Source organism: Lacerta agilis, chromosome Z, assembly GCF_009819535.1.
Source record: "Lacerta agilis isolate rLacAgi1 chromosome Z, rLacAgi1.pri, whole genome shotgun sequence".
Taxonomy (NCBI): Eukaryota; Metazoa; Chordata; class Lepidosauria; order Squamata; family Lacertidae; genus Lacerta; species Lacerta agilis.
The window spans coordinates 43,684,977-43,711,382 of NC_046331.1; the positions used below are offsets into that span (position 1 = coordinate 43,684,977).

General features: G+C 48.4%; 1 protein-coding gene across 1 annotated transcript in view; it reads right to left on the minus strand.

Annotated features, from left to right (window-relative positions):
• MED12 (mediator complex subunit 12) overlaps positions 1 to 24,392 on the minus strand; it is a 48,396-nt gene extending 24,004 nt beyond the window's left edge. Inside the window, exons 1-18 of the mRNA XM_033137294.1 lie at positions 24,111 to 24,392; positions 21,777 to 21,881; positions 20,843 to 21,034; positions 19,848 to 20,007; positions 18,259 to 18,434; positions 18,027 to 18,137; positions 16,952 to 17,206; positions 15,496 to 15,642; positions 15,144 to 15,243; positions 14,650 to 14,786; positions 11,514 to 11,645; positions 9,544 to 9,670; positions 9,177 to 9,403; positions 8,965 to 9,048; positions 8,240 to 8,413; positions 2,918 to 3,062; positions 1,753 to 1,871; positions 986 to 1,129 (exon numbers count right to left, since the gene is read on the minus strand). Of these exons, the coding sequence (XP_032993185.1) occupies positions 986 to 1,129; positions 1,753 to 1,871; positions 2,918 to 3,062; positions 8,240 to 8,413; positions 8,965 to 9,048; positions 9,177 to 9,403; positions 9,544 to 9,670; positions 11,514 to 11,645; positions 14,650 to 14,786; positions 15,144 to 15,243; positions 15,496 to 15,642; positions 16,952 to 17,206; positions 18,027 to 18,137; positions 18,259 to 18,434; positions 19,848 to 20,007; positions 20,843 to 21,034; positions 21,777 to 21,881; positions 24,111 to 24,209 (2,634 nt within the window). The 5' untranslated portion in view covers positions 24,210 to 24,392. The remainder of the gene's footprint in view (positions 1 to 985; positions 1,130 to 1,752; positions 1,872 to 2,917; positions 3,063 to 8,239; positions 8,414 to 8,964; positions 9,049 to 9,176; positions 9,404 to 9,543; positions 9,671 to 11,513; positions 11,646 to 14,649; positions 14,787 to 15,143; positions 15,244 to 15,495; positions 15,643 to 16,951; positions 17,207 to 18,026; positions 18,138 to 18,258; positions 18,435 to 19,847; positions 20,008 to 20,842; positions 21,035 to 21,776; positions 21,882 to 24,110) is intronic.
• Between the last annotated feature and the right edge of the window lie 2,014 nt (positions 24,393 to 26,406).

Consider the following 26,406-nt stretch of genomic DNA (forward strand, 5'->3'; position numbering starts at 1 on the left):
AAACCAGTTTGCACGCCAGGCATCACAGTGATGGGCCTTTTAAAGTGAAAACGTATCCAAGTTTTGCTTTTTGTTTTGGTAAATGAAGCCGTGAGATTTATCTTGAGGCAGCTCAGCTTCAAGGTTTGCTGGACTACAACTAGCTAGCAGGGCCAGTGGTCAGGGATGATGGGAATTGAAATCCAAAAACAGCTGGAATCTCAGGTTTGAGAAACATTGCACTAAAGTATCTCCAGTATCAGAGACAGCATGCTTCAGAATAAGTTGCCGGGGAGCACAAGTGAAAAGAGCACTACTGCACTCCTGTCCTGCTTGCGGCATTCTCAAGTGAACCTGGTTCACCACTGTACAATAACATGGATCTGGGCCCTTGGCCTGACCCAGCAGGGCTCTTCTGGTGTTCCTATGGAACAGAGGAGGGAGAAGCAGACTGGAGAAAGGCAAGAAACAGATTTCTCTTTTATGAAGTACAAAAGGCAGAATGTGAGAGGAAAGAACAGAGAAGATGCTCTGATCCTGGGTGGTGGGTGGAGACAGGTCACTTGGATGCCTCTCTCCCTCTGGACTAACTGTAAGGCGCAAATGGTTTGTGTATTACTTGCACTTCCATTTGGTGTGTACAACTTTGTTCTGTCTGTTCATTCTCACTGCTATCGTATTTGGTAACGTAAGAAGACCATTGGAGATGATGGGAACTGTGAATCCAACCATGTTTGAAAGACCACCTAACTAAGCACAAGGTTTGTGGAAGGGGTGGGGTCAATGCATACAGCAGCAGGACCCAACCAAGTGCCATCCAGGTGTCTTGGAACACCATTCGCAACAGCCCAAGCCAGCTGTGCTGATGAGTGCAGGTGGAGTTGTAGTCTGAAACATCTACAGGGTATCAGGCTGGAAAGGCTGCTATAAGGAAGAGGGGAGGGAGAGAAATGAAGAGGGGACTGAGGCGGCTTCTGTCATCAGCCCCCATCTTTGAGATGCCCACCTGGATGGCGAAGTCGATGAGCCCGCTGATATTGAGCGAGTACTCCATCAAGTCGAAGATGAACTGGACATGCTGCACCAGGGGCAGGTGGTAGGACATCCCTAAGGCAAAGCTGGTGATCTGTTCCAAGACGTTGCGCGATACCTGGAGTTGGGGAGCAGGGGGTCAACAGCCGCCGTTTATGAAGCCGCTGCCTTGCATCAAGGCAACCTGTTGGTCCACATCGCCTGGGGGGTGGGGTGGGGTCAGCCCTGAGGGGGTCAGGTGCAGCCCTCCAGGCTTCTCTGTCTGTCCCGGGCCATGCCCCCTCCCCAAGCCACACCCCTCACTGTCCCTGTTCTGCCCCCTCCTCTAGGGACTTTACCTGGGTGGAATGTGTCCTTGCACTGTGATGGGATCTCTTGCTTGCCTGGATGAAGGATGGAGAGCGGGGTGTGTAGGTGTGTCTGGCCATGCCTACTTTGGCCACACCCACCACTGGCATACCCCCCCCCCCCAAAAAAAAACTTGTACACAACGGAATATGGCCCATGGCCTGAAGAAGGATACTGTCCAATACTGTCTTCACTAACCGGCAGCAGCTTTCTTTCTTTTTCTCAACATCTGCTGCGTGTAACTCTTTATAGACCGGAGATGCCAGGGATTGAACCTGGGACCTTCTATGTACATAGCACATGCTCTGTCCCTGAGACACATGTGCCTTTCAGTAGTCAGCTGAAAGGCACATGACCAAAGGAGATCCCTGTCCTCACACACAAGACACATACCTGAGAGGTGACAAGGTGCTGGTCAAAATGAGAAAGGTGTTGGAACTTAGCAAAGATGTCCTCGGCTGTTGGGAAGGCCTCTGGCTTGTTCCGTTTCCTTTTCTGCCCCTCCTCTCCCCCTATACCGAAAGAAGGAGGAAAAACAAAACAAAACCAGGTGGCCACTGCTTAGCTTTTGCTTAGAAATGTACGCCCCACATTTTCCATTTGCATAAATGAACCATAAGCGATACAATGTCAGTAGAAAATCAATGTGAAAATGGCAATGAGTTTTGTGATTGCTTGGTAAGTACAAAAAGCAGCAGTTTACAGAATGGTAGCTGGGAATTAGAAGCACTGTATATTGTCCCTCAAAGAACCTCAGCCAACAGAGTAGTTTTTAACCTGGTGCCCGAAAGGTATCTCAGAGAGGGCCCCTGAACATCCTGGAAGATAGCGTTCCATAGGTTAGGTGGCTCAAAATAAAAAGCCTCCTCTCCAGGTGTGGCTCACCTAACCTTTGCAGGAGGCCTTCAGAGGATGAACTTAGCAGGCTGGCAGATCATCAGTTCATTACCAGGACCAAATGAAGGTGGTCAAATTAGTGGTCAAAGCCCTAAATAATTATGCCCCAGATACTGGAAAGGCTGCTTCCTTCCCTGTAGACCCTCTCATATGTTAAGATCCTCTTGGTAGCTCCACCACCCTCAGAAGTTTAGGGCATGAAAGCAGCCCAGGAGAGAGTGTTCACTATCTGTGGCAGCACTTAAGCTATGGAATTCACTCCCACAGAGGCACATGTAGCATCTTCACAGGACAGTGTCCGTCCCATGCTGAACACGCACCTCTTTATTCTGGCATTCAACGCCTGAGGTGTGTGTTTCTAGGAGCCGCCCTATTCTTTTTATTGTAAATTGCTTTAACTGACTTTAATATCATGTTTTTACACTGCTGTAATGTGGCCCTGGGACCTTACGGTGAAGAAACATAATGCAGGTAAGAAATGTAATAATGGTAACAACAAGATAATGATAGCGATATTGGAGATGACCATTCAGGTAACCTGGTCACAGGCCACTTGGGTCAAAAGCAGCACTCTGATGATGGGAGTTGAAGTCCAACAACAACGGCTGGAGACCCAAGTTTGGGAAACCCTGCTCTTTGGACACATGGGTGCCCCACAGACCTGTCTCTGCTGTGCTCTTCCTGTTTAACACCTTCAGGATATCTTTGGTTATCTTCTTGATGGCATGTCGTGCCTCATCACGCTGCTTCCCAACACCAAAAAGGACCACCAGCCGCTGGTTGCATTCGTGGCTGCTTGACTCCTCCTGAGAAGTAAGGGATTGGAAGGGATGGGTGTCAGCTGCTACTGCCAGGCAGGAAGTTTTCCAGATACCAGTGTTAAGAGGCCCTTGCCTACCTCACAAACGCAATGAAGCAGGGCGTGGGGGACCTAAAAGCCATTTCCCCTAAACCAGGAGTCCCCAAACTAAGGCCCGGGGGCTGGATGCGGCCCAATCGCCTTCTAAATGCGGCCCATGGACGGTCCAGGAATCAGCATGTTTTTACATGAGTAGAATGTGTCCTTTTATTTAAAATGCATCTCTGGGTTATTTGTGGGGCATAGGAATTCATTCATAATTTTTTTCAAAATATAGTCCGCCCCCCCCCCAAGGTCTGAGGGACAGTAGACCGGCCCCCTGCTGAAAAAGTTTGCTGACCCCTGCCCTAAACCATGCTCACCTGCCCCACACCTGATGTCAGGTGCAGTGGGCAGGTACTGGCATGGCTGCAAAGGGACAACTAGGCAGGAGCAAGGTGCACCCACACCAGCATTGAAACTGCTGCTAAAATAGAGGGCGAAAACCTCAGCTTTAGTGGTCATTTCAATGCAAACAGTTTGGTGCTGCAGCAACAGCAAAGCCCCTTGCAAGGCAGTTCCCAAGCACCTGACCACCAACTGGCTTCCAGGCGCCTGCACAATGGACTTCAACAGGCAGGTTGCCCAGACAAAGGTCTGGCCTGCTGAACCAAAAACAGCACTCTTTAGTGCAGGGTTGGTGAACCAAGGCAGAGAACATAAAGTATTCTATAACATAGCAGGCAGCGGGAAATGCTTTTGATAAAAATGCAAGAGTTGCTCATAGGAAGGTGCCATGTTGTAAATCAGAACTTTTGTCCACCCAGCCCATGATGGGCCTACTTTGTCCCTCAGCAGTTTGCAAGTCTCAGAAAATGAGGTCTTTCCCATCACCTCCTATCTAAATCCTTTGGCCGAAAATGCCAGCAGTCAGATCTGGGAAGTTCTGCATGCAAAGCACACACTCTGCCACTGAGCTGTGCCCTGTCTCCTAAATCTACATGCGTAAAGTAGCTGGCAGAAAAAAAGTTTATATGGCACATTGGCCATCTTTGCCACACTGCACCATGCGTTAGATCAGGAATGGGAAAGTTGTGGCCCTGAAGATGATGCTGGACTTTGTATTCCCATCATCCCTTGCCAGTGACCAGGCTGGCTGCTGGGGCTGCAGTCCAGCAACATCTGGAGGGCCACAGCCCCCATCCCCACCCCACCCCACTCCAGATAACAGTCTAAGAAGCTGCCTCCAAGTTTCTGCTTTGTAAGCTGTTTCCAAGTCGCTCTGAGTTCATGTTTCTGAAAAAAGCAACTAATAAATATTAATCATAATAAGATGGGTGATAGGTTGCTTTGTTTTGTGTCAGTAGCCAAGCCCTGCTAGTTACCATATTACCTTTTTTAAAAGGGGGGACAACCACATTAATGTTTTTATAAATTGGTCCGGGGGGGGGGGAGAGGAAGCATGCACAAATTGATGTTCTAACTCAGGGCTTTCACATTTCCCACATTTCCTAGAGCCCTCCCACCTCCCTTCAAAAGGTGGGAAAGCACTAACTAGCACACTGTCAGAGCCCTCAAACCTCCTTCCCAAAGTGCCATGCTTACTCGGCTTTGGGAAGGCAGTGCAAGCATGGGGGGGGGTGTCAAATGTTGAGGGCTGACAAAAGAGGCCTTGAAGGCTGCATGTTGGACCACCCTGTTCTAACCCAGAAAGGCAGCAAAACCCAAATGATTCAGGTCAGGTACTGGGATTTGCACAGAAGTTTGACAAGCACACAGAAGCAACTTCCACAAATGATATCTCCCTCGTGCTCTTGAGGATGTAATGAGGGGAAAGTGACAGCATCTCAACTACATGGAAAGCAGTGGTGAGGAGGGAATTAAGTGGTGTCAGGTGGAATATGCAACTTGTCAAACCCCAGATGGATTTCTGCAGTGCTAAAAGTCGGAGAGGGACTGCTGCAGGCAGAAGCCACCTCAAACACCACACAAAGTGGCCTGTTCCCATCTAGCAATATAAATTTATACAAAATAGGTGTCCAACAGAAACACAAGACCCAAATTATACACAACCTATTGTTCCTGTTGACATATGAAAAACACACACCAAAAAATCTATTTAGAGAGCCTTAAGGGAAAAAGTGCCAAACAAGATTTCCTTCACTGTAAATACAATGCTGCACATGACATCAAAACACAGTAAGACCTACAAATTCTTTGCAGGATTATCTAATACAACCATTAAAGGACATTATGAATATGATTTTAAATATGGGTGAGCTGCCAAAATCATGGAAGAATGCTTATATAATTTTGATTCCTAAACAAAGCATTTGATAATGTTTCCTGGGATTTTGAGTTTAAAGTTTTAGACTATATGGGTTGTGGAGACACATATAAAAGGAGTTAAGGCAATATATACTGACCAGTCAGCTAAGTTGATGGTAAATAGCGTTCTGACTGAGAACTGTAAAATAACTAAAGGAACAAGACAAGGCTGTCCGTTGTCACTGTTGTTGTTTATACTGTAACAGTTTTAGAAGTTCTGGCGCAAAGAATAAGATGTAATCAAGATATTAAAGAGTAGGACAGAGAAAATATAAATTAAAAGCATGTGCAGATGACATGGTGATATCTGTAGAAGAACCAATAGAGTCAATCTTCAAAGTACTGTAAGAGATTTTTAAAAATTGGCGAGGTAGCAGATTAATAAAGGTAAATCCAAAGTCTTGCTTAAAAATATGAAGGAGAGTAAGAACAAATTACAAGATGTACCCAGTTTAAAGACTGAAAGAAAGGTTAAATATTTAGGTGTATGGGTAACAGCAAATAATATAAATTTATATAGAGACAATTATTTAAAAATCTGCTAAGATATTAAAAGAAATTTGCAAGTTTGGAACAGAATGAATCTTTCATTATTAGGTAGACTGTAGACCATAAAGATGAATGTGTTGCCCAAAATGTTATTTCTGTTTCACTTGATTCTGGTAATTGGCAGGACAGATTGTGGAATATGAATATAAAATTTACATCATGTTATGGTTTAAGAGAAAATTATATGAAAATGATATATCGTTGGTATCTAACACCGAGTAAACTGGCAAAAATGTATAAATCTAAATCAATGAAGTTTGGAAATGCAAAGAGAAAGGTTTTTTTATCATATGTGGTGGTCTTGTTAACGGTTAAAGCTTACTGGGAAATTATAATGAATTGAAAAGGATGTTTAAAATAATCATTGTAAAAAAAAACCCAGAAGCTTTTCTTTAGGGAATTATAGGGACAGAGCTACCTAAAGTGTATAGAAATTTATTTATGTATGCAACTACAGCAGCAAGAATGTCACTCACCCCAAAATGGAAAGAAGTCCCAGGAAAGGAAGAATGGATACAAATGGAATATGCAGAAACTTACCGGAAGAATAATAAATCAAGATAACAAACTTTTTATAAATGAATGGAAACAGTTTATTGAATATATACAGATAAACTGTAAACAGATAAAAAAATTGGCAGGATTATTGTAATAACCTGCAGTTTCATAAGAATATATATTTAGAGTAGATAATTAAATGAGCCAATTAAATGAGTTTGGATATGCAGAAGATATTAAAGAATAAATTTAAGAAACTGCAGAAAGAGGGGGAAGGAAGTCAAACTTTGAAATGTTAAAATAATTGTAAAATTAATGAAATGTATAAATTTGAAAAGTATAAATAATTAAAAAAAAGACCTACAAATTCTAATGGAGATTACATTTTTCAAAGTGACACGGGAGAAATTTGAATCCATACTACCTGCATGTTGCATTAGTCACTATATAGGTCAAAGATCTTGTTCATAGAATGTAAGCTGCTGTTATCATTAAGAGTATTAAACATTACCGGCTCTCTTTACTCAAGACAAGGGGAAGACAAATAGAGAGTTCTGTTTTATTTGTTTTATTTATTTATTGAACTTATATACTGCCCTATACTCAGAGGTCTCTGGGCGGTTCACAGAACAAAATCAAAATATAAAACCACAAAATATATAATCAAAATAAAAACAACCCAATAACCCACCCACCCACCCCAAAAAAACACATTTTGAAAGGGCATAGGATGTCAATCAAATCAACCAAAGGTCTGGTTAAAAAGGAAAATTTTAGCCTGGTGCTTAAAGGTATGTAATGAAGGCACCAGGTGAACTTCCCTGGGGAGAGCATTCCAGACAAGGAGCCACTGCAGAGAAGGCCTGTCCTCGTTTTGCCACCCTCTGGACCTCCTCAAGGAGGAGGCACACAAAGGAGGGCCTCAGAAGATGATCTCAGGGGGCGGGTAGGTTCATATGCAGAAAGGCGGTCCTTCAGGTATTGCAGTCCTGAGCCATTTAAGGCTTTATAGGTCAAAACCAGCACTTTGAATTGGGCCTGGAAACTAATTGGTAGCCTGTGCAGTCACACCAGGATCAGTGTAATATGCTCAAACCATTTTGCTACATGGAAATTTGTCTTGCGAGTCACCCTTTCGTTAGCGAATGCCTTTCGTCTAGTGAGTTTTTCGTCTAGCGAGGCATTTGTCTAGCGAGGTACCACTGTAGTTTTTTTTTACTCCATGGTTTTAATGTATCTAATGAGCTTTAACTGTCTGTCTGTCTGTCTGTCTGTCTGGTTAGTTGGTTGGAAGTTGCTCCGAGTTGTCCTGGGCAAGATAAAGCAACTAACAAATTTAATTAATTAATTTAATAGGCCTAGTTGTGTTGAATATTTGTTTGGAACTCATGGCAAGCTTCTTTTGATGTACGAAAGGTTTTGATTGCAAATTGACATGATGGTATGCAAAAACTAATATGCTTTGTAGGAAAATTTCATATGGATACAAAACAAGAGGCAAGCTTTCCAGCCTAGCTACAACTTAATTGGAGTTCAGCAGAAATAGCTAACTTCTAGTTCCTTGGGAGTGTGTGTAGTGGAAACTGACCTTCACTTGTATTCCATTGTTTAGTAAACATGGTATGCATTTATCTGCTATGTGTAATGTTATTCACTACAACTGATAGCATAATACAATTATTGTCCTTAGTGGAGATTAGGTCTTATGCATCTGGTTTCTACTACTATTCCCTCCATCCAGAGCAAGCCTTGAGCTGCTTCCTCTCCTACCTGTGGAATAGGGAAGTGCATGGAGTACTGGATATGCCGAGGCTGGTCATAGAGGGACGCCAGCATTCCGTCTGCAACTCTGTCCTTCAGGAGAGGCTTGATGTCCTTCTCAAGATCCAGTTTCTCCGGAGAAGGGCTGGCTTTAGACTCACAGTGCATGGGAGGGGAAAACATCTGGTGGGGGGAGAAGAGAAATGCACATGCAGAAGGCAAGGTGAGGTCGCTGAACTAGTTGGAATGGGGGGAGGAAAAAGGCTACCTTCAAAAAAAGCAGTCTCGGAAGGACACCAAAGCAAGGTTGCTATAGTCACGTGGCCAACACACCAAACAAGCCTGTCACTCACCGCATGCCTTTCATTGAGCACCAGGCAGCGCAGGGGGAGGTGGAAGCCTGGGGTAATCAGCTGGCTACCAAGGACTTGCTTCTGTCTCTCCCACTTAACCCACGTTTACGCTGTCAGGGCCACCTGACTCCCTGCACGCAACCCCACTTTGGCTGCCACGAAAAGGTGACTTTGGCTGTGTCAAGCTCTGCCCTCATCCCTGGCTGCCTCTTTGAATGGGCATTCAGGGAGCAGAATGCTTATGGGCTTTCCAGACAGAGGAAACCAAAGGCATGCGCTACCCACATCCCCAGCACTGGGGTGGGGGGCACACGCCAAAAAAAACCATAATTTTCTGAAGTCAGAAAGGGGCCTGGCCAGGGCCACCCTGGCAGGTCATACCGAGAAATCTGTCTTCTCCATATCATCAAAAATCACGCTGGAGTTGTGGTCAATGTCCATCTGGCACTCTGACAAGCCCGTGTCCTGGGAGAGACAGGAAACAAGGGGCAGCCGTTCAGATCCTAAAAGCCTCACAAGCAAGCCCCAAAGTCCCCCAACAGCAACTTCCCCTTTTTCTCCCGCACTATCTCCTTCTCTTCCCTGGCCCACACCTCCAGCTTCATGCTGCTGCTCCCTTCCACCTCTTTCCTGTCGTGCTCATCAGCTGTGTCGTCAAAGGGCGAGGGAGGGCGAGGCCCATGCTCGATGGCCAGGTCCCCGCGGGAGATCAGCGTGCACATGTACATGTTGTGGGAGAAGACGTCGTGCCTGATCAGCTCGCAGAACAGCAGGACCAGGTTGAAGAACTCCACCCTCTCGTTCTCGTTGCTGGGGTCGGCTGCCAGGGAAAGGGAGAAGAGCAGGTAAGGAAGCAGCGGTGTAGCCACAGTTCCCCAAAGGAAGGGTAAGCGAAGGAAGGCAATGCTTTCCCAAATGCCGCCTCGGGGCCTGCCAGGAGTTGAAGGTGAGAGCCCATACTTAGCACGGGAGCCTGGGTGTCCAGGAACTGCATGAGGACGTCCTGAAAGACGGGCGTGACAACTGGCGAGAGGGAACCTGAGGAGATGGAGCCTTTCTCGTCCACCACTTCTGAGTCTCCGCACCTCTGGGCAGAAAGGGATGTGGTTAGTCCCTAGCCCCTCAACAGTCAAAACAAAGACCATCCTGCTTCTGCAGTTTGCTGCCTTTGGATGAAGCAAAAGCCTGCCCCAGTAACAGAGGGCTTCACAGCATAGGAACCAGGGTACAACAGCTGTCTCCTGTATGGGCCTCTCAGCTCTCCAAGGATGTCAGCTGACCCTGTTCTACATTGCCCGGCCTTCAGAGGTTAGATAGGTGGGCAGGTGGCTGCTTTTTGCACTGCACTCTACACTCTCCCCACTTGTGATTTCCAACAACTGGTATTCAGACGTACAGTGCCTCCAGTTTTTTGCGATCATGTTCTCTTCCACCAAGTTATGTTATGTTAAGTTATGCTATGTTATGTTTTTGCTTGTTTTAATTATAATTCTATTAACATTTTTATTTTGGGGATTTTCTAAACAGCTTTTTTGTTTTTTTAACAGAAGAGTTGGTAATAATAATAATAATAATAATAATAATAATAATAATAATAATAAATTATTTATACCCCGCCCATCTGGCTGGGTTTCCCCAGCCACTCTGGGCAGCTTTCAACCGAACATTAAAAACAATACAGCAACAAGCATTAAAAACTTCCCTAAACAGGGCCGCCTTCAGTTGTCTTTTAAAAGTAAAATAACTGCTTATTGCCTTGAGATCTACTGGGAGGGCGTTCCTCAGCTCAGGCGCCACTACCGAGAAGGCCCTCTGCCTGGTTCCCTGTAACCTAACTTCTCACAGTGAGGGAACTGCCGGAAGTCCCTCAGCGCTGGACCTCAGTGTCCGGGCTGGACGATGGGAGTGGAGATGCTCTTTCAGGTATACAGGACCGAGGCCGCTGAGGGCTTTAACCAACACTTTGAATTGTGCTCGGAAACGTACTGGGAGCCAATGCAGGTCTCTCAGTATTGGTGTTATGTGGTCTCGGTGGCCACTCCCAGTCACCAGTCTAGCTGCCGCATTCTGGATTAATTGCAGTTTCCAAGTCACCTTCAAAGGTAGCCCCACATAGAGCGCATTGCAGTAGTCTAAGTGGGAGATAACTAGAGCATGCACCACTCTGGCAAGACAGTCTGCGGGCAGGTAGGGTCTCAGCCTGCATACCAGATGGAGCTGGTAGACAGCTGCCCTGGACACAGAATTAACCTGCGCCTCCATGGACAGCTGTGAGTCCAAAATGACTCCCAGGCTGCGCACCTGGTCCTTCAGGGGCACAGTTACCCCATTCAGGACCAGGGAGTCCTCCATACCAGCCCGCCCCCTGTCCCCCAAAAACAGTACTTCTGTCTTGTCAGGATTCAACCTTATAATTTTGAAGCAAACAAAGCTACTGCCATGGTCATCCACGCAAGAACGACACCAATGTCCTGGAGGTGATAACAGAAGCTGTTACTAGCATTTTGTCCAAGGACACCCAGTGAGCTTCAGAGTCACCCCCCGACTCAAACTCTGCATCAAACCTTAATAGCCAGGTCTAGGTGGAAGAGTGGGATTTTAAGAGTACTTACCCCAGCTTTTCCCAACCTAGTGCCTTCCAGGACTATAACTCCCATCAGTCCCAGGGGCTGACAGAGAGTTGTAGCCTAAACATCTGGAGGACACTAGGTTGTGGGAGGCTGCTTTCCCCAAATCACTAGATTCCTTGCAAGTTTTTCTTTTCTTCCACCCCTACAAGTTCTCCCTACAGCAAGGATGGTGAATCTGTGGCTGTCCTGATGCTGTTGGACCGCCATTAGTCCCAGCCAGAACAGCTAGTCAATTACGCATCATGGACATTGTAGTCCAACAACTGCTGCCCGGCTCTGCAATTGAGCTCCCGCACTCACCTCCGCTTCAATCTCAGAGTTCCGCTTCTCCAGCAGCTTGGCCACAACCATTGCCCTGTGGCGCCCAGATCGCTTGTGGCTAACAGCCCACTCACACAGAAGGGCCACCACTGCGTCGTCATCTGGGGAGATCTGCCAGGAAACAGGTTGAGTAGAGCAGCAGTTCTCAAGCTCTCCCCTGCCCCCAGACCAGTTGAAAAATGCTGATAGTCCTAGCGGATCACTTAATGATGTTTTTTCTGCCTGTTGTAGCAACTGTAATGCACTGTACTAGATGCTGTGTGATTTTTAACTGCATTTTTATCACTTCTTTTATTTCTTATGTAACAGATTCCACAAACTGTGAACAGTAATGCACGAAAAAACAATATCAGAAACAAAAGAAGCTTCTGTTTATTGCTTCTTCTTATTTTTATTGTGTTTGGTGCATTATAGTTAAACATCAATATGAATATTTGATGCAGACACACCCCAGACCACCTGAATGAAGCTTGTAGACCACTCACATTCTTTGAACCCCTGGTGCAGGGTATCTAAATGTGCATGGGGCTGGTGGTAGGCTCCATTTCTGCAGACTGACGGTGTTGCTCATGAGTAACGACAGAGTCCTCTTACACTAAAGATTACTTTATTGTGCATAACTATTTACAGTGCAGAGCTAGCTAAAAACATGACCGCTCAGTCACTTGCAGAATCTGGAAGTGCCCCTCTCCTGTTTCCTGCCCAGCACCAAAGCCTCGGCACCCTGAAACGACGTCTTCTGTGTCCCTGACCCCCCAATGCAGTGCTGGCGCCGGAAGCTGCAACTCCCCCTCTGATCGCCTCTGGCTGGCGTTGCTGGGTCTCTGCCCAGCATCCCTGACCCTCGGCTCCTCCTCCTCTTCCGCAGGAGAGAGCTCTGGCAATGGGCTTTGAGAGGAGTCAGATGACAGCAGTGGCTGGGGCTCCCTGTACCTGAGCAAGACCTCCTCTCGCGCAGGTTCCCTACCCTGATCCTCCCCACTAGCAGGATCACTTTCCCCGCTCTCCCCACAAGGAGTACTCCCGCCCGGGCTCTCCTCACGAGTAGGACCTCCCCCCGGGTTCTCCTCACGAGAAGGCAAATCCCTGACACATAGTTTCAAACAATCCCTACCCGCAGACCCTGCGCTCTCCTCCCATATTGCTCAGAGAGAAAATGCTCTATATAATAATAATAATAATTTATTATTTGTACCCCGCCCATCTGGCTGGGTCTCCCCAGCCACTCTAGTAGAGGCCCAGAGATCAGGCTAGGCCAGGATACAAATTCAGGTCTGCAACACCAGCTGTTGCTTTCCTTCAGTCACAGTGTTAAACAAAGCAAACATTAATGCCAGAAAAGGCCTGCTAGAGTGATCCAAGGTGAGAGGATTATGACTACTCCTTTTTTCCAGAAAAGCAAAACTGCAATTGGCTTATGTTAGAAACCACGTTAAACCACCTAAAGTTACACACACACACACACACACACACACATACAAACAGTTCAAACTAAGTGCCACTCCACTAAAGATAAGCAAAAAATTAAGGACCAAATGCCCAGGGAAAACAAGAATGTTTTTGTATGATGCCTCAAAACAGAGAGTGATGACTAGCTGCTCCTAACAGACTCCTGCATAAAAGCCTTCAGTCTCTTGGGAAAGCTTCTAGAACAGTTTCATTACTTCAGCTTCTAGACTGACGGTGGTGACTTGCTGAGAACCAACCTTCCCTTGGCCAATGACTGGACTTTCCCTCCGTTCTTGACCCTGGACTGTACTCTGGCTTTGCTCTCTGGAACATCCTGTAAATGGACTCTGAACCCCTGACACAACCCTATCTCCTGAAGCAGGTGGCACACAGTGCTTCTAAACCTAGAGGTTATTGACAGCAGCCACTGACCGACCCCCTCCTACTTCTCCGCCTCTGCAAATTTGCCTGATCCTCTTTTAAATCCATCTAAGCCAGCTTCTGTCACCACATCTTATGGCAGTCAGTTCCAGAGATGTAGAATGCATTGTCTGGAGAACTATTTCCTTTTTCTGTCCTGAATCTCCCACTATTCAGCATCACAGGGTGGTTCCAAGTTCTGGTATTATGGAAAAACGGAGGGTGGGGGAAGGAACAAACTTACTTCTACCCACATTCTCTGCACTGTGTATGGCTTTTGTCCTATGTGCTTTGACACTGTGAAGCTGAAACAGGAGGTGGTGAATGCTATGGACTGAGCTGGAATTGACGCAACAGACCACAGTCTCCACATGAAATCTGCTTCCAACATTCTCTGGCTGCATACACACTATAGAACTCAACACAAATCTGGAGTGGAGTCCTTAAAACAGTTAGAAGGCGCCTTGTACACCTCCTTCCGGCAACTCCAGAGCCCAGCTGGTACCAAAGTTTTGCTCTGCTTTCTTTTGGACCACATCAGTGAGGCTGGGGGGGGGGGGTGTCTTGTCACCTGGTCACCCAGGGCCTTCATTCACGCTGCCCTGGCTTGAGCCCTGGGGAGGTCACTTGGGTGCTGCTAACACTGCGGTTTGACTTCACCCCCAGCACACTCCACTGTCTCCCAAGACAGATGGATGCTATCAACAACTATATGCACCCCTCAAAAAAGGGGGGTAATCCTGCAAACTGTACTTTACCCCTTACAGAGCTACAATTTTCAGCACCCTTAAAACAACAGTTCCAGGGATTCTTTGAGAGGGGTGCATATGCAGCCTCAGCCACACAGACAAAGGGCCAGGGCTCAGTGGCACAGCACCTGCTATGCACACAGAACGTCCCAGGTTCAATCTCTGGCATCTCCAGGTAGGGCTAGGAATGTCCCCTTCCTGAAACCCTGGAGAGGCGCTGCCAATCAATGTGGATGCTATAGTGAGCTAGCTGGAACAATGGCATAAGGAATGCTCTTATTCATATCAGCCCTTTATCCAGAACCATGATGACTGGAACCTTTATTTTTAAGGGAAGGACCAAAGCTCAGTGCAGGACTCTGTCCTGGAGGCCACAGAGAACTGCTGGCAGCCAGCATGGATGATGCTGAAATAGAGGGGTAAAGAGGCTTTGACCCAGCAAAGGGCAGCTTCCTATGGTGAAAGAAGCTGCAGCTGCTTTGTGCAGTAGTCCTCACCTCATGGCTGTCTTTGCTCGGTCCTCCCCCAAATATCCTGTTGTACAAGGAATCCAAAGAGTTGCTGAAGTCTGATCTCTCGAAGCTGTGGCTATCTAGGACTTCCAAGGTGTGCAGCACGCGGCTTATTGTGAATCCTGGAATGGAAGAGGAAAGCAGAAGAGATTCAGAGGCCGTCCTGCAGCAGGTGGCACTCCTTCCTTGGGAGGCTTTCAAGCAGAGGTTGGATGTGGCCATCTGTCATGCTCTAGCTGAGATCCCCTGCACTGTCGGGGGTTTGATGACCCTCGGGGAGGGGGGTCCCTTTTATTTCTACAATTCTAAAACTCCCCAAGTAGAAGAAAAACAGCCAGGCTGCCTGGAGAGTGAGAGGAAAGGCTCATTAACAACCGGCAGAACAGATAAGAGCACACACGCAAACACATCAGGGGGTGGGGGAGAGCAAACCACTCTTCACATGGAAAAAGTGTGGCATGCGTTGCAGGATGGCCTACCTGCAGTGGCTTCTTGGCATTTGTCAAAGGACCAGCGCACCTCCACTGCCTGGCCCCGCTCCTTGATCTGCTGCTCGATCTCCCGGAGTCTCGCTCGGACCTGACAAGGAAGGAGCGTTGGAGAGGATGTGGTGCAACCACCAGAAGCACGAGAGGGGCTGCCACCATTTAGCCCCAAACACCAGAGAGGGGACCAAGCATGGTGAGCCAGGGATGACGGGGAAAGCCTGGTATGCCTCTCTCCTGCAGCTGGGCTACTGGCCCAGCAAGCCGTGGGAATCGAGACCGACCGAGATGAGGGGCTCCAGGCCCTGGTGCTCACCTGCTGCTCATTCCGGTCCCTGCTGCTCACCTGCTGCATGAAGCCAGCGCTGACCCCAGGCATGGGCAGGTTGGAGGGGGAGATGGGCAGGTGGTCAAGTGGGGAGCCAGTCTTTATTCGGCTGTCAGTTAGGGAGTAATGCCAGACGAGGGCACTGGGGCAACACAGGACAATGCTCTGAAGAAATACAGTAGAAAGAGGGACTGAGCTCCCTGGAAGGTCGGCAGACTCATCTTCCCTGTCCTCCCTCTATTCCATGCTTGCTATAAACATCCTGAAGACTTTGGACCATTCCCCTTTGCTCCCTTTTGCCCAGCATTAAAAACTCTCCACAAAGCATCTGGTCCCCACAAACCTGCTATAACTAGATCCAGGTACATGTTAACTAAAATCATTGCATGTTATTTCTGTTTGCCCTTGCCTCGACCTCTCTCCCCATCTCCCCTGCCGTCTCCTTGTCTTGAACTATAGGCCCCATCCAGCACCTCACATTTAAAGCAGTTTTATACCACTTTTAACAGTCACAGCTTCCTCCAAAGAATCCTAGGACCTTTAAGTTCTGCTCCCCTCACAGAGCTACCGTTCTCAAAGTGGTTCATACATCAATCCCTCTTCCCAGGGAACTGTAGGAATTGTAGCTCTGTGTGGGGAACGGGCTCCTAACAACTCTTAGCACCCTTAGCAAACTACATTTCCCAGGATTCTTTGTGTGGGGCGGAATCCATGACCTGTTTCAAGTTGTATGGCACTGATTTATAAATATATAGCACAGATGGAATTACATATTGTGAGCCTCCCAGAGTAAGGACTTGTCCTTGGTGAAGCTCCATGCACACAAATTGGATGAGAATAAATTTGTTTTAAATGTGCCCAGCTTGGTTGTCCCCATTTTAACTAGTACTGCATTCTATCCCACTTAGGGGGACACAACCTGGCACTCCTTATTCCTTATTTGCCATCCTGCTAAGGTCAGGAGCCTCAGACCCAGATGGTCAAATGCTGCCTTCCAAGCCTGCATATCTGGCCATGAGAATTCTCCTTAGATCATTCCACTGCTTCACACCCTCCTCCAGTGTCCTTGCCTGGCCAGAATGCATATTTGGACTCTGGTCATGCCTCCTGCTTGCCTGAATGTAGGATGGAAAGAGGTGTGCAAGTATGTGCAAAAACTAAACTACTGTACAAAGGTAAATTTTACATTTATTTCTCCACCCACTTATGCTCTGGCCCCGCTCCTCTGGAAGGTTGCTCAGAAAGGAAAGGGTCCCTTCGGCTGAAAAGGGTTCAATGGCAATGTGCAAAAATGATCACACCAGTAAAAGGGCAAATGTCTGTAGGATTTCCCAAAAGCCCCTTCTATGAACAATCATATTCCACCAGTTGCCTAAACCCTCCTGGACAGTAGATGTGCCCGCTTCCCCACCCCCACCCCATTAAACCACCCCATCACTCCATTGACCAGGCATCTGCCTCTACCCTGACTTGCCTGGAGGATGCAGCTGAGCCCATAAACCACAGGGCGGTGCTGTGGGCAATGCAGCAAGTCACCGAACGGACTGGGAGGGGGGTTCCCCGCAGCCGGCTGAGGGGTGGGCGTGGATGGGAGAGCAGGGGTGCTCTGCGCCGTGAGGTGGTGGGCAGGATGCCCACCAATGCTGTCCAGCAGTATGGCAAGGCGGCGAGTGCAGAAGTAGGCAAGACGCCTGGACAAGTAGGCCGACTGCACAAACTCACCGGAATACTGTTGCAGAGAAAGGAAAGAAAACTTGGTCATTGCCAGGATGGACGACTTGCCCCTCTCCATGCAAAGCAGCTCCGGACAAGAAGAACAACTTCAACCCTGCCCAGACTTTGAAGCCGAGGAGAACGACCAAGGGGGAGGAGCTTCCACCAGGTCTCCACACTGCCAGATACCCTGAAGAAGCAATGGCCCCAGGACCAGGCGTACCCACACCAGCTGCTTGCATACCTGGGCAGTTCTCTGACTCCCACCCGCTACTCATCATCTTTGCCAGGGACTACTGAAGTGATTGGGCAGGCAGGAGTTTCAGAGTCATTGCCCAAGGGCCTGGCTGGCTACTTAGGCGCAGGGGAATGTGCATGGAAGCCACATGCCCAGATCAGGGCCTGGATAGAGCCTCCAGCTCCTACATAAGCTCCAAGTTGTAGCTGCTTCACTGATGAAGAAACTACTATCCTCCAGGTTCCAGTCTTCCTGACCTGGTATCACTCGGTGCAAAAATCTTCCTTCACAACAAACATGCCATGGGCAGCCATACCAGCAGCCATTCTATCAAGGAAGAGGAAGAGATGGACTCATTCCCAAGGCACAACTGAGAGACCAGCTAGCATTTGAGGCCTCTCCCCCATCAGCTGTTTCCATTCAAGCTGGTTATTATAACAAATTTGTGATTTTAAGAACTGGGGCCCAATACTGTTTCCTTCCACTCTTCTCTCCCTGTCCCTTTTTCCTTTCATGCCATGTTTTTCAGACTCTTAAGCCAGCAGGCAGGGAGTGTCCTGCTTGTCATGGTTGTTGCAGAGGAAGGGGGTAAGCTGACCTGCAACAGAAGGGGAAGAAGCAGCTTCAGGAGTTCATCTTCGCCTGGTCGAATCTTCTCAAAACACTCAAGCACCCAGGTCAGGAACTCATGTCTATCCAGCATCCCATCCTGGAAGCAAACAATTAGATCTGAGCAAACCTTTCCCTAGATGGGAACCACAGCGTTTGCACCTCTGACAAGAGGAAAGGACAAGTATAGTCAAAAGGAGCAGCCACACCCTTTCTCTCACCTGGAACATGAACATAGCTAACTTCTCATTATAGTCCCACTGCTTCACAGAGTACTCCACTTCCTGGGGCATGAGGCTAGAGGGAGATGCACAGGCCTGTGCCAGCAGCTGCCGATGGAAATCCGAAATCTTCTGCAGCTGCTCCCACAGGAACTTGGTGATGATCTGCGTCCACTCTGGAAGGAAAGAAAAGCTGCTAGAGAGGTAGAAGGAGATGGGGCTGGGCCTCAAGGGCTGCAAAGAAAAGCGCACTGATGAGGGGAAAGTAAGAAGGGAGTCGCGGGAAGCCAGGGCAAGCTGTGGACTCAACAGGCCGAGCTGCAGCATCAGAAGCACAAGCTGGTCCTGCCCCAGCAACAGGAGAAATAAATGAGCAGACAAGTACCAAAGGTCAAGGACATGGGTAGGGAGCCTGTGGCATTCCAGATGTTGTTGGACTCTAACTACCATCAGCCCCAGCTAGAAAGGTCAGCCATCTGGATGAGGGGAGCTATGGTCCAACTACATGTGGAAGCCACAGGTCCCCCATCTCTGGCCTCAAAGCAAGGGTGGGGAGCCTTTCTCAGCCTGAGGACCACAACATTCCCAGAGTCACATGCCAGTGTTGGACGAGGCCAGAGTCATAGTGGACAGAGCAACTAATGTCAACTTTGCCAACATCCAGTAGGCTTGTTTCTACACACCCACTCCCATCTACCTATCTATCTCTCTTCTCCATTCAGGCAAGCAAGCAGTAACATACTCCATCCAGGCAAAGATGCTAGGTCTGCAAAGCAGGCTCAGTGAGGGCTGTGGCCTGGGGAAGGTTTCAGGGGCCAGATAAAGAGGCCTCGGTGCCAGGAGCAGGTCAGCAATAACTCACACGAGTTCAGTGAAGTTAACTCTTTATTCAAAGAAACAAGGTAGCTCAGGAGGCCACGCCTAGTGGGCACAACAACCCTTCCTGGAGGAATTTGAACCTATGAGGCAGTTGTGAGGACTGAAGGTTCCTGCATTTCTACAATTTCCTAAGTCTCCTCCTCCCCTGGTTCTTTATCAAGCAATTAGAGACTCTGTTGTCTTGCCTGTGCTTGCTCCACACTCTTCATAGCTCCTCTGGTTCTGGGAAACAAGGGGGGGGGGAGGATTGCTGGTTGCAGCAGAAGTGGGAGACACCTGTGACTCTTCACCAGCCTGACTCATCTCTGTCTCTTGGCTCCAATCCACTCCAGTTTCCTCTTCTGCCTCTGATTCTGGATTTATCTCTGCCACAGACTCTTCCTGCTCACTAAACCCTGTTATCTCTTCAGCTTCCAACACCTCTTCTCCCTCTAACCACTCATTGTTGTACCACCACCAATCTCCTGGCTCAGAGCCTTCTTGCCTGAGGGGTTCCCTTGGGGGTTCCCCAGCTGATGCCTCCCACCACTCCTCTGCATCCATCCCATCCATAATACCCAGGAACCACGTTTGGCCCATGCATGGTCTTGAAGAATAATGACAGGCAACAGCTGGAAGAAGAAGAAATCTCCAAGAAACCGAAACCTGTCTAGTTCCACATTGCTGTATGGGTCTAGATGGCATTTGCAATGGGGAGAAGCAGTCCTTACCACTGAATGGATCGATGACATGCCGTTTCTTCACTTTGGTTTCTGTGATGGCTGCATAATAGGCACAGGTCATTTTGATCAGCCAGGCTGCCCTCATCACTGGCACGGTGTACTTTGCAAGGTAACCAAAGACCTCCTCTTTCTTACTGAAGATGGGCACCTGACAGAGGGAGGGTGGAGGGTGAGAGCTGTAATTGGAGAGGGGCTGTCCAGCAACAACTGCTGGAGCTGAAGGCAGCTTGCAGGTGGGTGCAAAACAAACAGTGCTCCTGTTCTGCCCCAACTTTGAAAACAGTTAAAAGTGCTTAAAGTCATGGCTTCCCTCAAAGAATACTGGGAAATGTAGCTTGTTAAGGAGGCTGAGAGTTGTTAGGAGACTCCCATCCCCTTCACAGAACTGCAGCTCCAGATATGCCTGGGAAGAAATTGATTGTTGAACCACTGTGAGAACTGTAGCTCTAATGGTGGGGTCTCCTCATCTGCAGTACCCTTAACAAACTGCATTCCCCCATGATTCTTTGGGGGAAGCCATGACTGTGTAAAGTGATACTGCTTTCCATGTATTGCATAGATGAGGTCTTTGCTTAGAGGGAGAAGAGGGCCATATTTGGAAAGTCAACATATGACCTGGTGCCACAGCTTCTGCCACAGCCACGGAAATTCCTCCCCAAAAGTTCACTAGCCCCTTCTCTACCAAATTCCATGCCTATCAACTGCTTCTGAATCACTCTTGCATCTCCAAACTGTCCCAAATAGTTCCTCTTTAACCTCTTCCCATTCAGCCCCTGCACTCAAGTCTGCTCTTCTTTTCTTTTCTAGCCATTATTCTCAGAGACACCTCTCCTCCCGCTCCACAAAGGGTCTATCCTAGAGTCACAGCGAGGAGGAGCCCATTTAGCTTCTGGGTCACAGTTCAGCCATCCCTACACTACAACTCCCCCCTCCCCTTCTTCCTAGCAGCCTTAGCTAAAAGAAAAAAGGGGAGGGGGAAGTACCTTTTTAGCCAGGTGAGTGAGGGGCTTGGTCCCAGCCAGATCGTTGAACCAGTTGTTAATAGCACTCTGGGAGCGGGCTGTCACCAGCCAAAAGTTATCCTTCTGGTTCACCTGGGGTTTTCGGCGGCCTGTGTCAGGCAGAGTGTTGCAGCGTAGCTTCTCAGCAATGATGCTGCTAAAGTTTGAACTGATCTGGAAAACGGAAAAGAACGAGGTGGTGGAGCTCCCAGAGACCCCGCTGCCCCCACTCTGCAGACTCGCTAGCCACAGCACACTCAGCGTTAATCATCAGCCACAGACTGTCTTCGTCTCAGCTATGAAAGCTTCGTGCAGAGGATCCAAGACTGACACAAACAGACACACACACACAAAGATAGCAGAACCCAGCTCCCAGACCAAAGGCACTTTCCACCTGTATTGAGAAACTGGTAGGTTACAGGATGCAGGCCAAAGTGAGTTTGCAGGGTGTCAAAGCATGAACATCACACCTTGTGAACCAGCACACACTCACAACAGCTCTCCCGTTTCTGCTGCAAATGACCCACACCCTCTGCAATCAGAACACTGGCTCCAAAATCAGGAGAAGCAGGGGATAGCAAGTACACATTTCATCTGACAGGAACACCCAGTAAATAATAATAATTTAGTAATGTTAAACTGACTTCTGTTTTTCAATGTTTTCAATTATCTTTAGTGTAAATCACCTTGAGACAGTTCTTTAGAAGGCAAATTAACAAATCAGGGGTGGTGATAATATATCCCTAGAGCTCCAGGTAGCTGGTGGATAGCACTGAAGCAAAAGAGTACAATGATCATAGCTCCAAAAAGCCAGCAGAACATCGAAGCTGCAACACAGATGCTGCTCCACAGGACCCAGCCATAATCACTTAGAAGGCTGCAGCAGGTGCACCTTCAGAATGGTCAAGCCTCTCACCTTGGCAGGGTTGAAGTTGACATTTTTGGCAGTGCCGTGCTCATCCCCAGAGACAGCCGGCTGGTTGTTGAAACCCTGCTTCACATTGAGAGCTGTCAGCTCATCCTGCAGAAGAAAGAGGGGAGGGGAAGTATCTAAGACCAGGTGCTTTGGCAGAATCAATAAGGAACAGTTCTTGTAATCACATATGCAGTGGTGGCCAGTGCCCATTGGGACTGGCAGGGCAGAAGGCATGGAGACCAACAGCAGGCAGAGCCAGAGTCAAATGCAGGCAGTTTGTAAGTAACTTGACTGGTTGTAAGAGAGGCAGAAAGCTGGGGATTAGCTTGAGGTAAGCTGAGGGCCAGTCTCCACTGCTCTGCTTAAGAAATTATATTAGCAATTATTTTTGTCTAATCCAGCAATGCAGTCCTTGTGATTGCTTTTAAAAACATTAGGAACATTAGGAATCCAGCAGGATAGTCATGATGTCATTTATTTAGGAAGTGGTATTCTGTTTTTCAAAAGCAATGTCTTCCTAAGAAGTCTCACAAAAATAAGATCGTAAAACCAGTATCATTAATGTCAAATTTATAAAATCCAGAATTAATAAACTTTCTTTTTAAAAAATCAGAACCTAAAAGAGTAGATCCAAATCACTGCAGCAACCAGCATAATGTCACAAAATCCCAGAACACTAAATAAATTTGAAACAAGAGTTAAGAATAAATGAGCCCTTCGAATTCTCCTAGCCGAAGGTTGATCGAAGCAAAAATGTCTGTACAGCCTGCCTAGAAAGCAGACATGGAGAGGACCCAAACATATATCTCTAGGCAGGAAGGTCCATAGATTCTGTGTTATAAATCATACTCCCGACAACGTGGCATCTATCCAGTGAAACTTCACGATACTGAAAGTGTAATAGGTCTATCTGAGGCTATTAGCTGTGAACATAAAAGCCCTGCTGGCTCAGGCTAATTGCTTATCTAATCACTAGAATGTAGGGAGGTACTTTCTATACCACATCAAACCATGGGTCCATGCAGCTCAGGACTCTATCTACACCAGTGTTTCTCAAACTTTCTCCCAGCCTGGAACACTTGAAAATTGCTGATGGTCTTGGCTGCCCACCTAATGATTTTTCGATCTGCTGTAGCAAGCGTAATGAAATGTGCTAGTGGCTGCCCAGTTTTTAACTGTATTCTTTATCACTTCTTTTATTTCTTATATTGTATTACAGCCTGCATCCCACAAAATTCAAATTGCAAACTTAACAAAATGCAATAAAATAAAAGAAGAAATAAAGAATACAATTAAAAATCAATATGTTTAATGAGGACATGCCAAGGGGTACCTGAATGAAGCTTGTGGGACACAGTGACCCTGGGCTACACTGACTGGCAGCAGCTTTCCTGGGTTTCAGAAGCAGGAGTCTCTCCCAGCCCTTCCTGTAAATTGAACCTGGGGCAGTCTAAGCAAATGCTCTATCACAGCCCCCTGCCATCATCCTCTCAAAGCACCCACAACCAAATGCCCATGGAAAGCCTGAAAGCTTGACCCCAGCTGTAGCACTTCCCTAAACCCACTTGCGATCCCCAGCAACTGGTTCCCGGAGGCATGCCACCCTCCAACAGGTGCTACTTTCTAAGAATGGGGAGCTTCCACGTCCGAGCCTCTGGGGGGTGGAGAGCTGAAGAAAGAGAGACGGCACAAAACACCCTCCTTGTGAGCTGCCTGGGGAGGGGGGGGCGAGCAGCTGGGGTAAAGCAGCGCACCTGCCTGGCATGTAGTCACAGGTTGCCGCTGGGCCAGGAGCTGTGTCCCACCAACACCCCAGCCCTAAACACGCCAAGCACAGCACACTTCCCTTCTGTCTGCTTCTGAGCTCACTCGGCACACGGCATGAGACCCATACTCCCAGGGCCATGGTCTCGAGCCCCACATACGGCGGAAAAAAATATCCCTGCCTTGGAGCCGACTAGGCGAGATGGCCCTAGTCGGGACCCCTTCCAGCCCTACGATTATGTGATCGGGGCGGGGGGGGGGGAATGCCGGCTTCCTTATGCGTCTGGCATGGGGCGGGGGGCAGGCAATGCGAACTCAAGGGTCCCTTACTCAGCAGGGGACGGTTTGGAGCTCAGGTTAGGGGGGTGTCTAATTCCCCGCAGGTGGGTGTGGGGCGAGAGGGAGCCCCCTCCCCAACTGGCGGCACCTTGGGCAGGAGAGCTCGAGGCAGAGACCCACTCCCTATGCCCACAGGGGACGCCCTTCCTCCTCCGGCCCACAGGGGGTTGTCCTGTTGTCCCACCGCCGCCCCCCTCCCCGGCCCCCCCCGCCGCCGCTCCCCCTCCCCACCTCCTTCTGCTTGGGGTCCTGTGGATACACGTCGGGAGGCCCCAGACGCGGTCGCTTGAGGGGTCGGTGCTCGTAGCTGAGGATCCCGAAAGCCGCCATGGCGAGGGTCGCGGGGGGCAGCCGGAGCAGCGGGCGGTGGGGGGCAGCGAAGCCCAGCCGGGCCCGCCGAGGGGGGGGGGGAGAGACGCAGGCCCCCGCGACAACAAGGGGCCGGCGGAACTAGCCGAGCAGGTCCCGACAGCTGCCGGAAAAGGCCGAGCCCAGCAGGGCTGCCGAGGCGTGAGGATGGTGGGGCGGGTAGGACGAAGTCTTCCGAGGGAATGAGGCGGAAAGCGACGAGCGGGGCCGGAACGAGGGAAGCCCGGAACCAAAAGGCGGGGGCTGCAGTTGCCAGTGGGGGGGAGGGGAGAACACGCTGGCTGCGCAGGCGCAGCAGCCTTCCGAGCAAAAGAGGCCGAAAGCGACGGGGTGGGGCCGGAACGAAGGAGGGTGGGAACCATTGGACAGTGGCTGCAGTTGCCGCGGGATGGCAGCGGAGAGGGATGGGGGAAGAGAAGGGAAGGGGAACGCCGAGGCCACGCGAGGGGACGGTGACGTCAGCGGCCGGAATGAGTCTAGGGGGGACGAAAGGGGATTGAGCGCAACGTTCTTTCTTTCCCCTCTCGCCCTCTCTGAAGGCTACGGAAATCGCCGAGCGAGGACGGAGAATGCCGAGGGAGCGGAGGGATGCTAAGGAGGCGTTTGCCCCCTACTGGCTAGCTTTGGTCGTTGCAGCGAAACTTGATGGGTCGTGGAAGAGGCGGCTTGGAACCCGAGCTCAGGTCAAGAGCCATGCTCTCATTGCTGCAACCTGTTATCTGATTAGTCCTGGATCCAGGAGTGTCATTTGTCCCGAGCGGAAAATGCGAATTCAGTTTAATGTGCTGTTGTTGTTCAGTCATGTCCAACTCTTCGTGACCCCATGGACCAGAGCACGCCAGGCACGCCTATCCTTCACTGCCTCCCGCAGTTTGGCCAAACTCATGTTGGCAGCTTCAAGAACACTGTCCAACCATCTCATCCTCTGTCGTCCTCTTCTCCTTGTGCCCTCCATCTTTCCCAACATCAGGGTCTTTTCCAGGGAGTCTTCTCTTCTCATGAGGTGGCCAAAGTACTGGAGCCTCAACTTCAGGATCTGTCCTTCCAGTGAGCACTCAGGGCTGATTTCTTTAAGGATGGTTAAGTTTGATCTTTTTGCAGTCCGTGGGACTCTCAAGAGTCTCCTCCAGCAACATAATTCAAAAGCATCAATTCTTTGGCGATCAGTCTTCTTTATTGTCCAGCTTTAATGTGTACTATGCCAGAAATACAGAGAAATGCTTTTTTATATAATAAAAAACCAAATAATTATGTCATTAAAAAAGTTCATGAATGTAAATTCTGATCGATACAGCATTCTTTTAAACAAAATCACAGAAAATGTTAAATCAAATATAAAAAATAAATCATAGAATGCATATTCTTTTCATAGAATGCATGCCTTTTCAAGACAGGCATTATTATACCAAGTCTGCACATCTACTATGAGGGCAGTGGAAGCAAACTGTATTTTATTCCTGTGATCATGATGGCAATTAAGTCAGATAGTTTTTGTTTCTAACATACCAGGAACATGGAAGCACTTGTAAAGCAGGGAATGGCAATGAGTGGGAGCAGAAGATTGAAAAGGGGAGTGCTAATGTTATAAACCTTTAGGGTGCACTTACATAGCAGACACACACTTCACAGAAAACTAATCCTTCACCTTTCAAAATTTAGGAAATATTCCCTGAGAAAAGTTACATTTTATTTTAGCACAAAGAACAACCCCTCTCCCTTAAAAAAAAATACAAAACCCCAGCCTATTGGCTCTCATTATAACTCTAAATATTTCCACTGCAGGAGGAAATATACTGGAGAAACCTTTCACTATAGTTCTTTCACTTCTGAATCCTGTCTTACAGGCATATTTTTTTGTATGAATAGGGTAGGCCTGTGACCCGGATTCAAGAAATAAGATATTTACCATCTGAAAGGCATGGTCAGGTAATTCAATCAGCAAGCATTATCTGGACCATAGGTCGGTAAACTAAGGTCCGCAGGCCGGATCAGGCCCAATTGCCTTCTAGATCCGGCCCATGGATGGTCCAGGAATCGCCACGTGGATTGCCAGCCCGCATGTTCTTCCCCTCTCCCTCCCACAGCGGCGCTTTTCTCCTCAGGGATGGAGCAATCTTGTCCCACGCCAGGCACCGTCAACGGCGGAAGTCGGCCCACC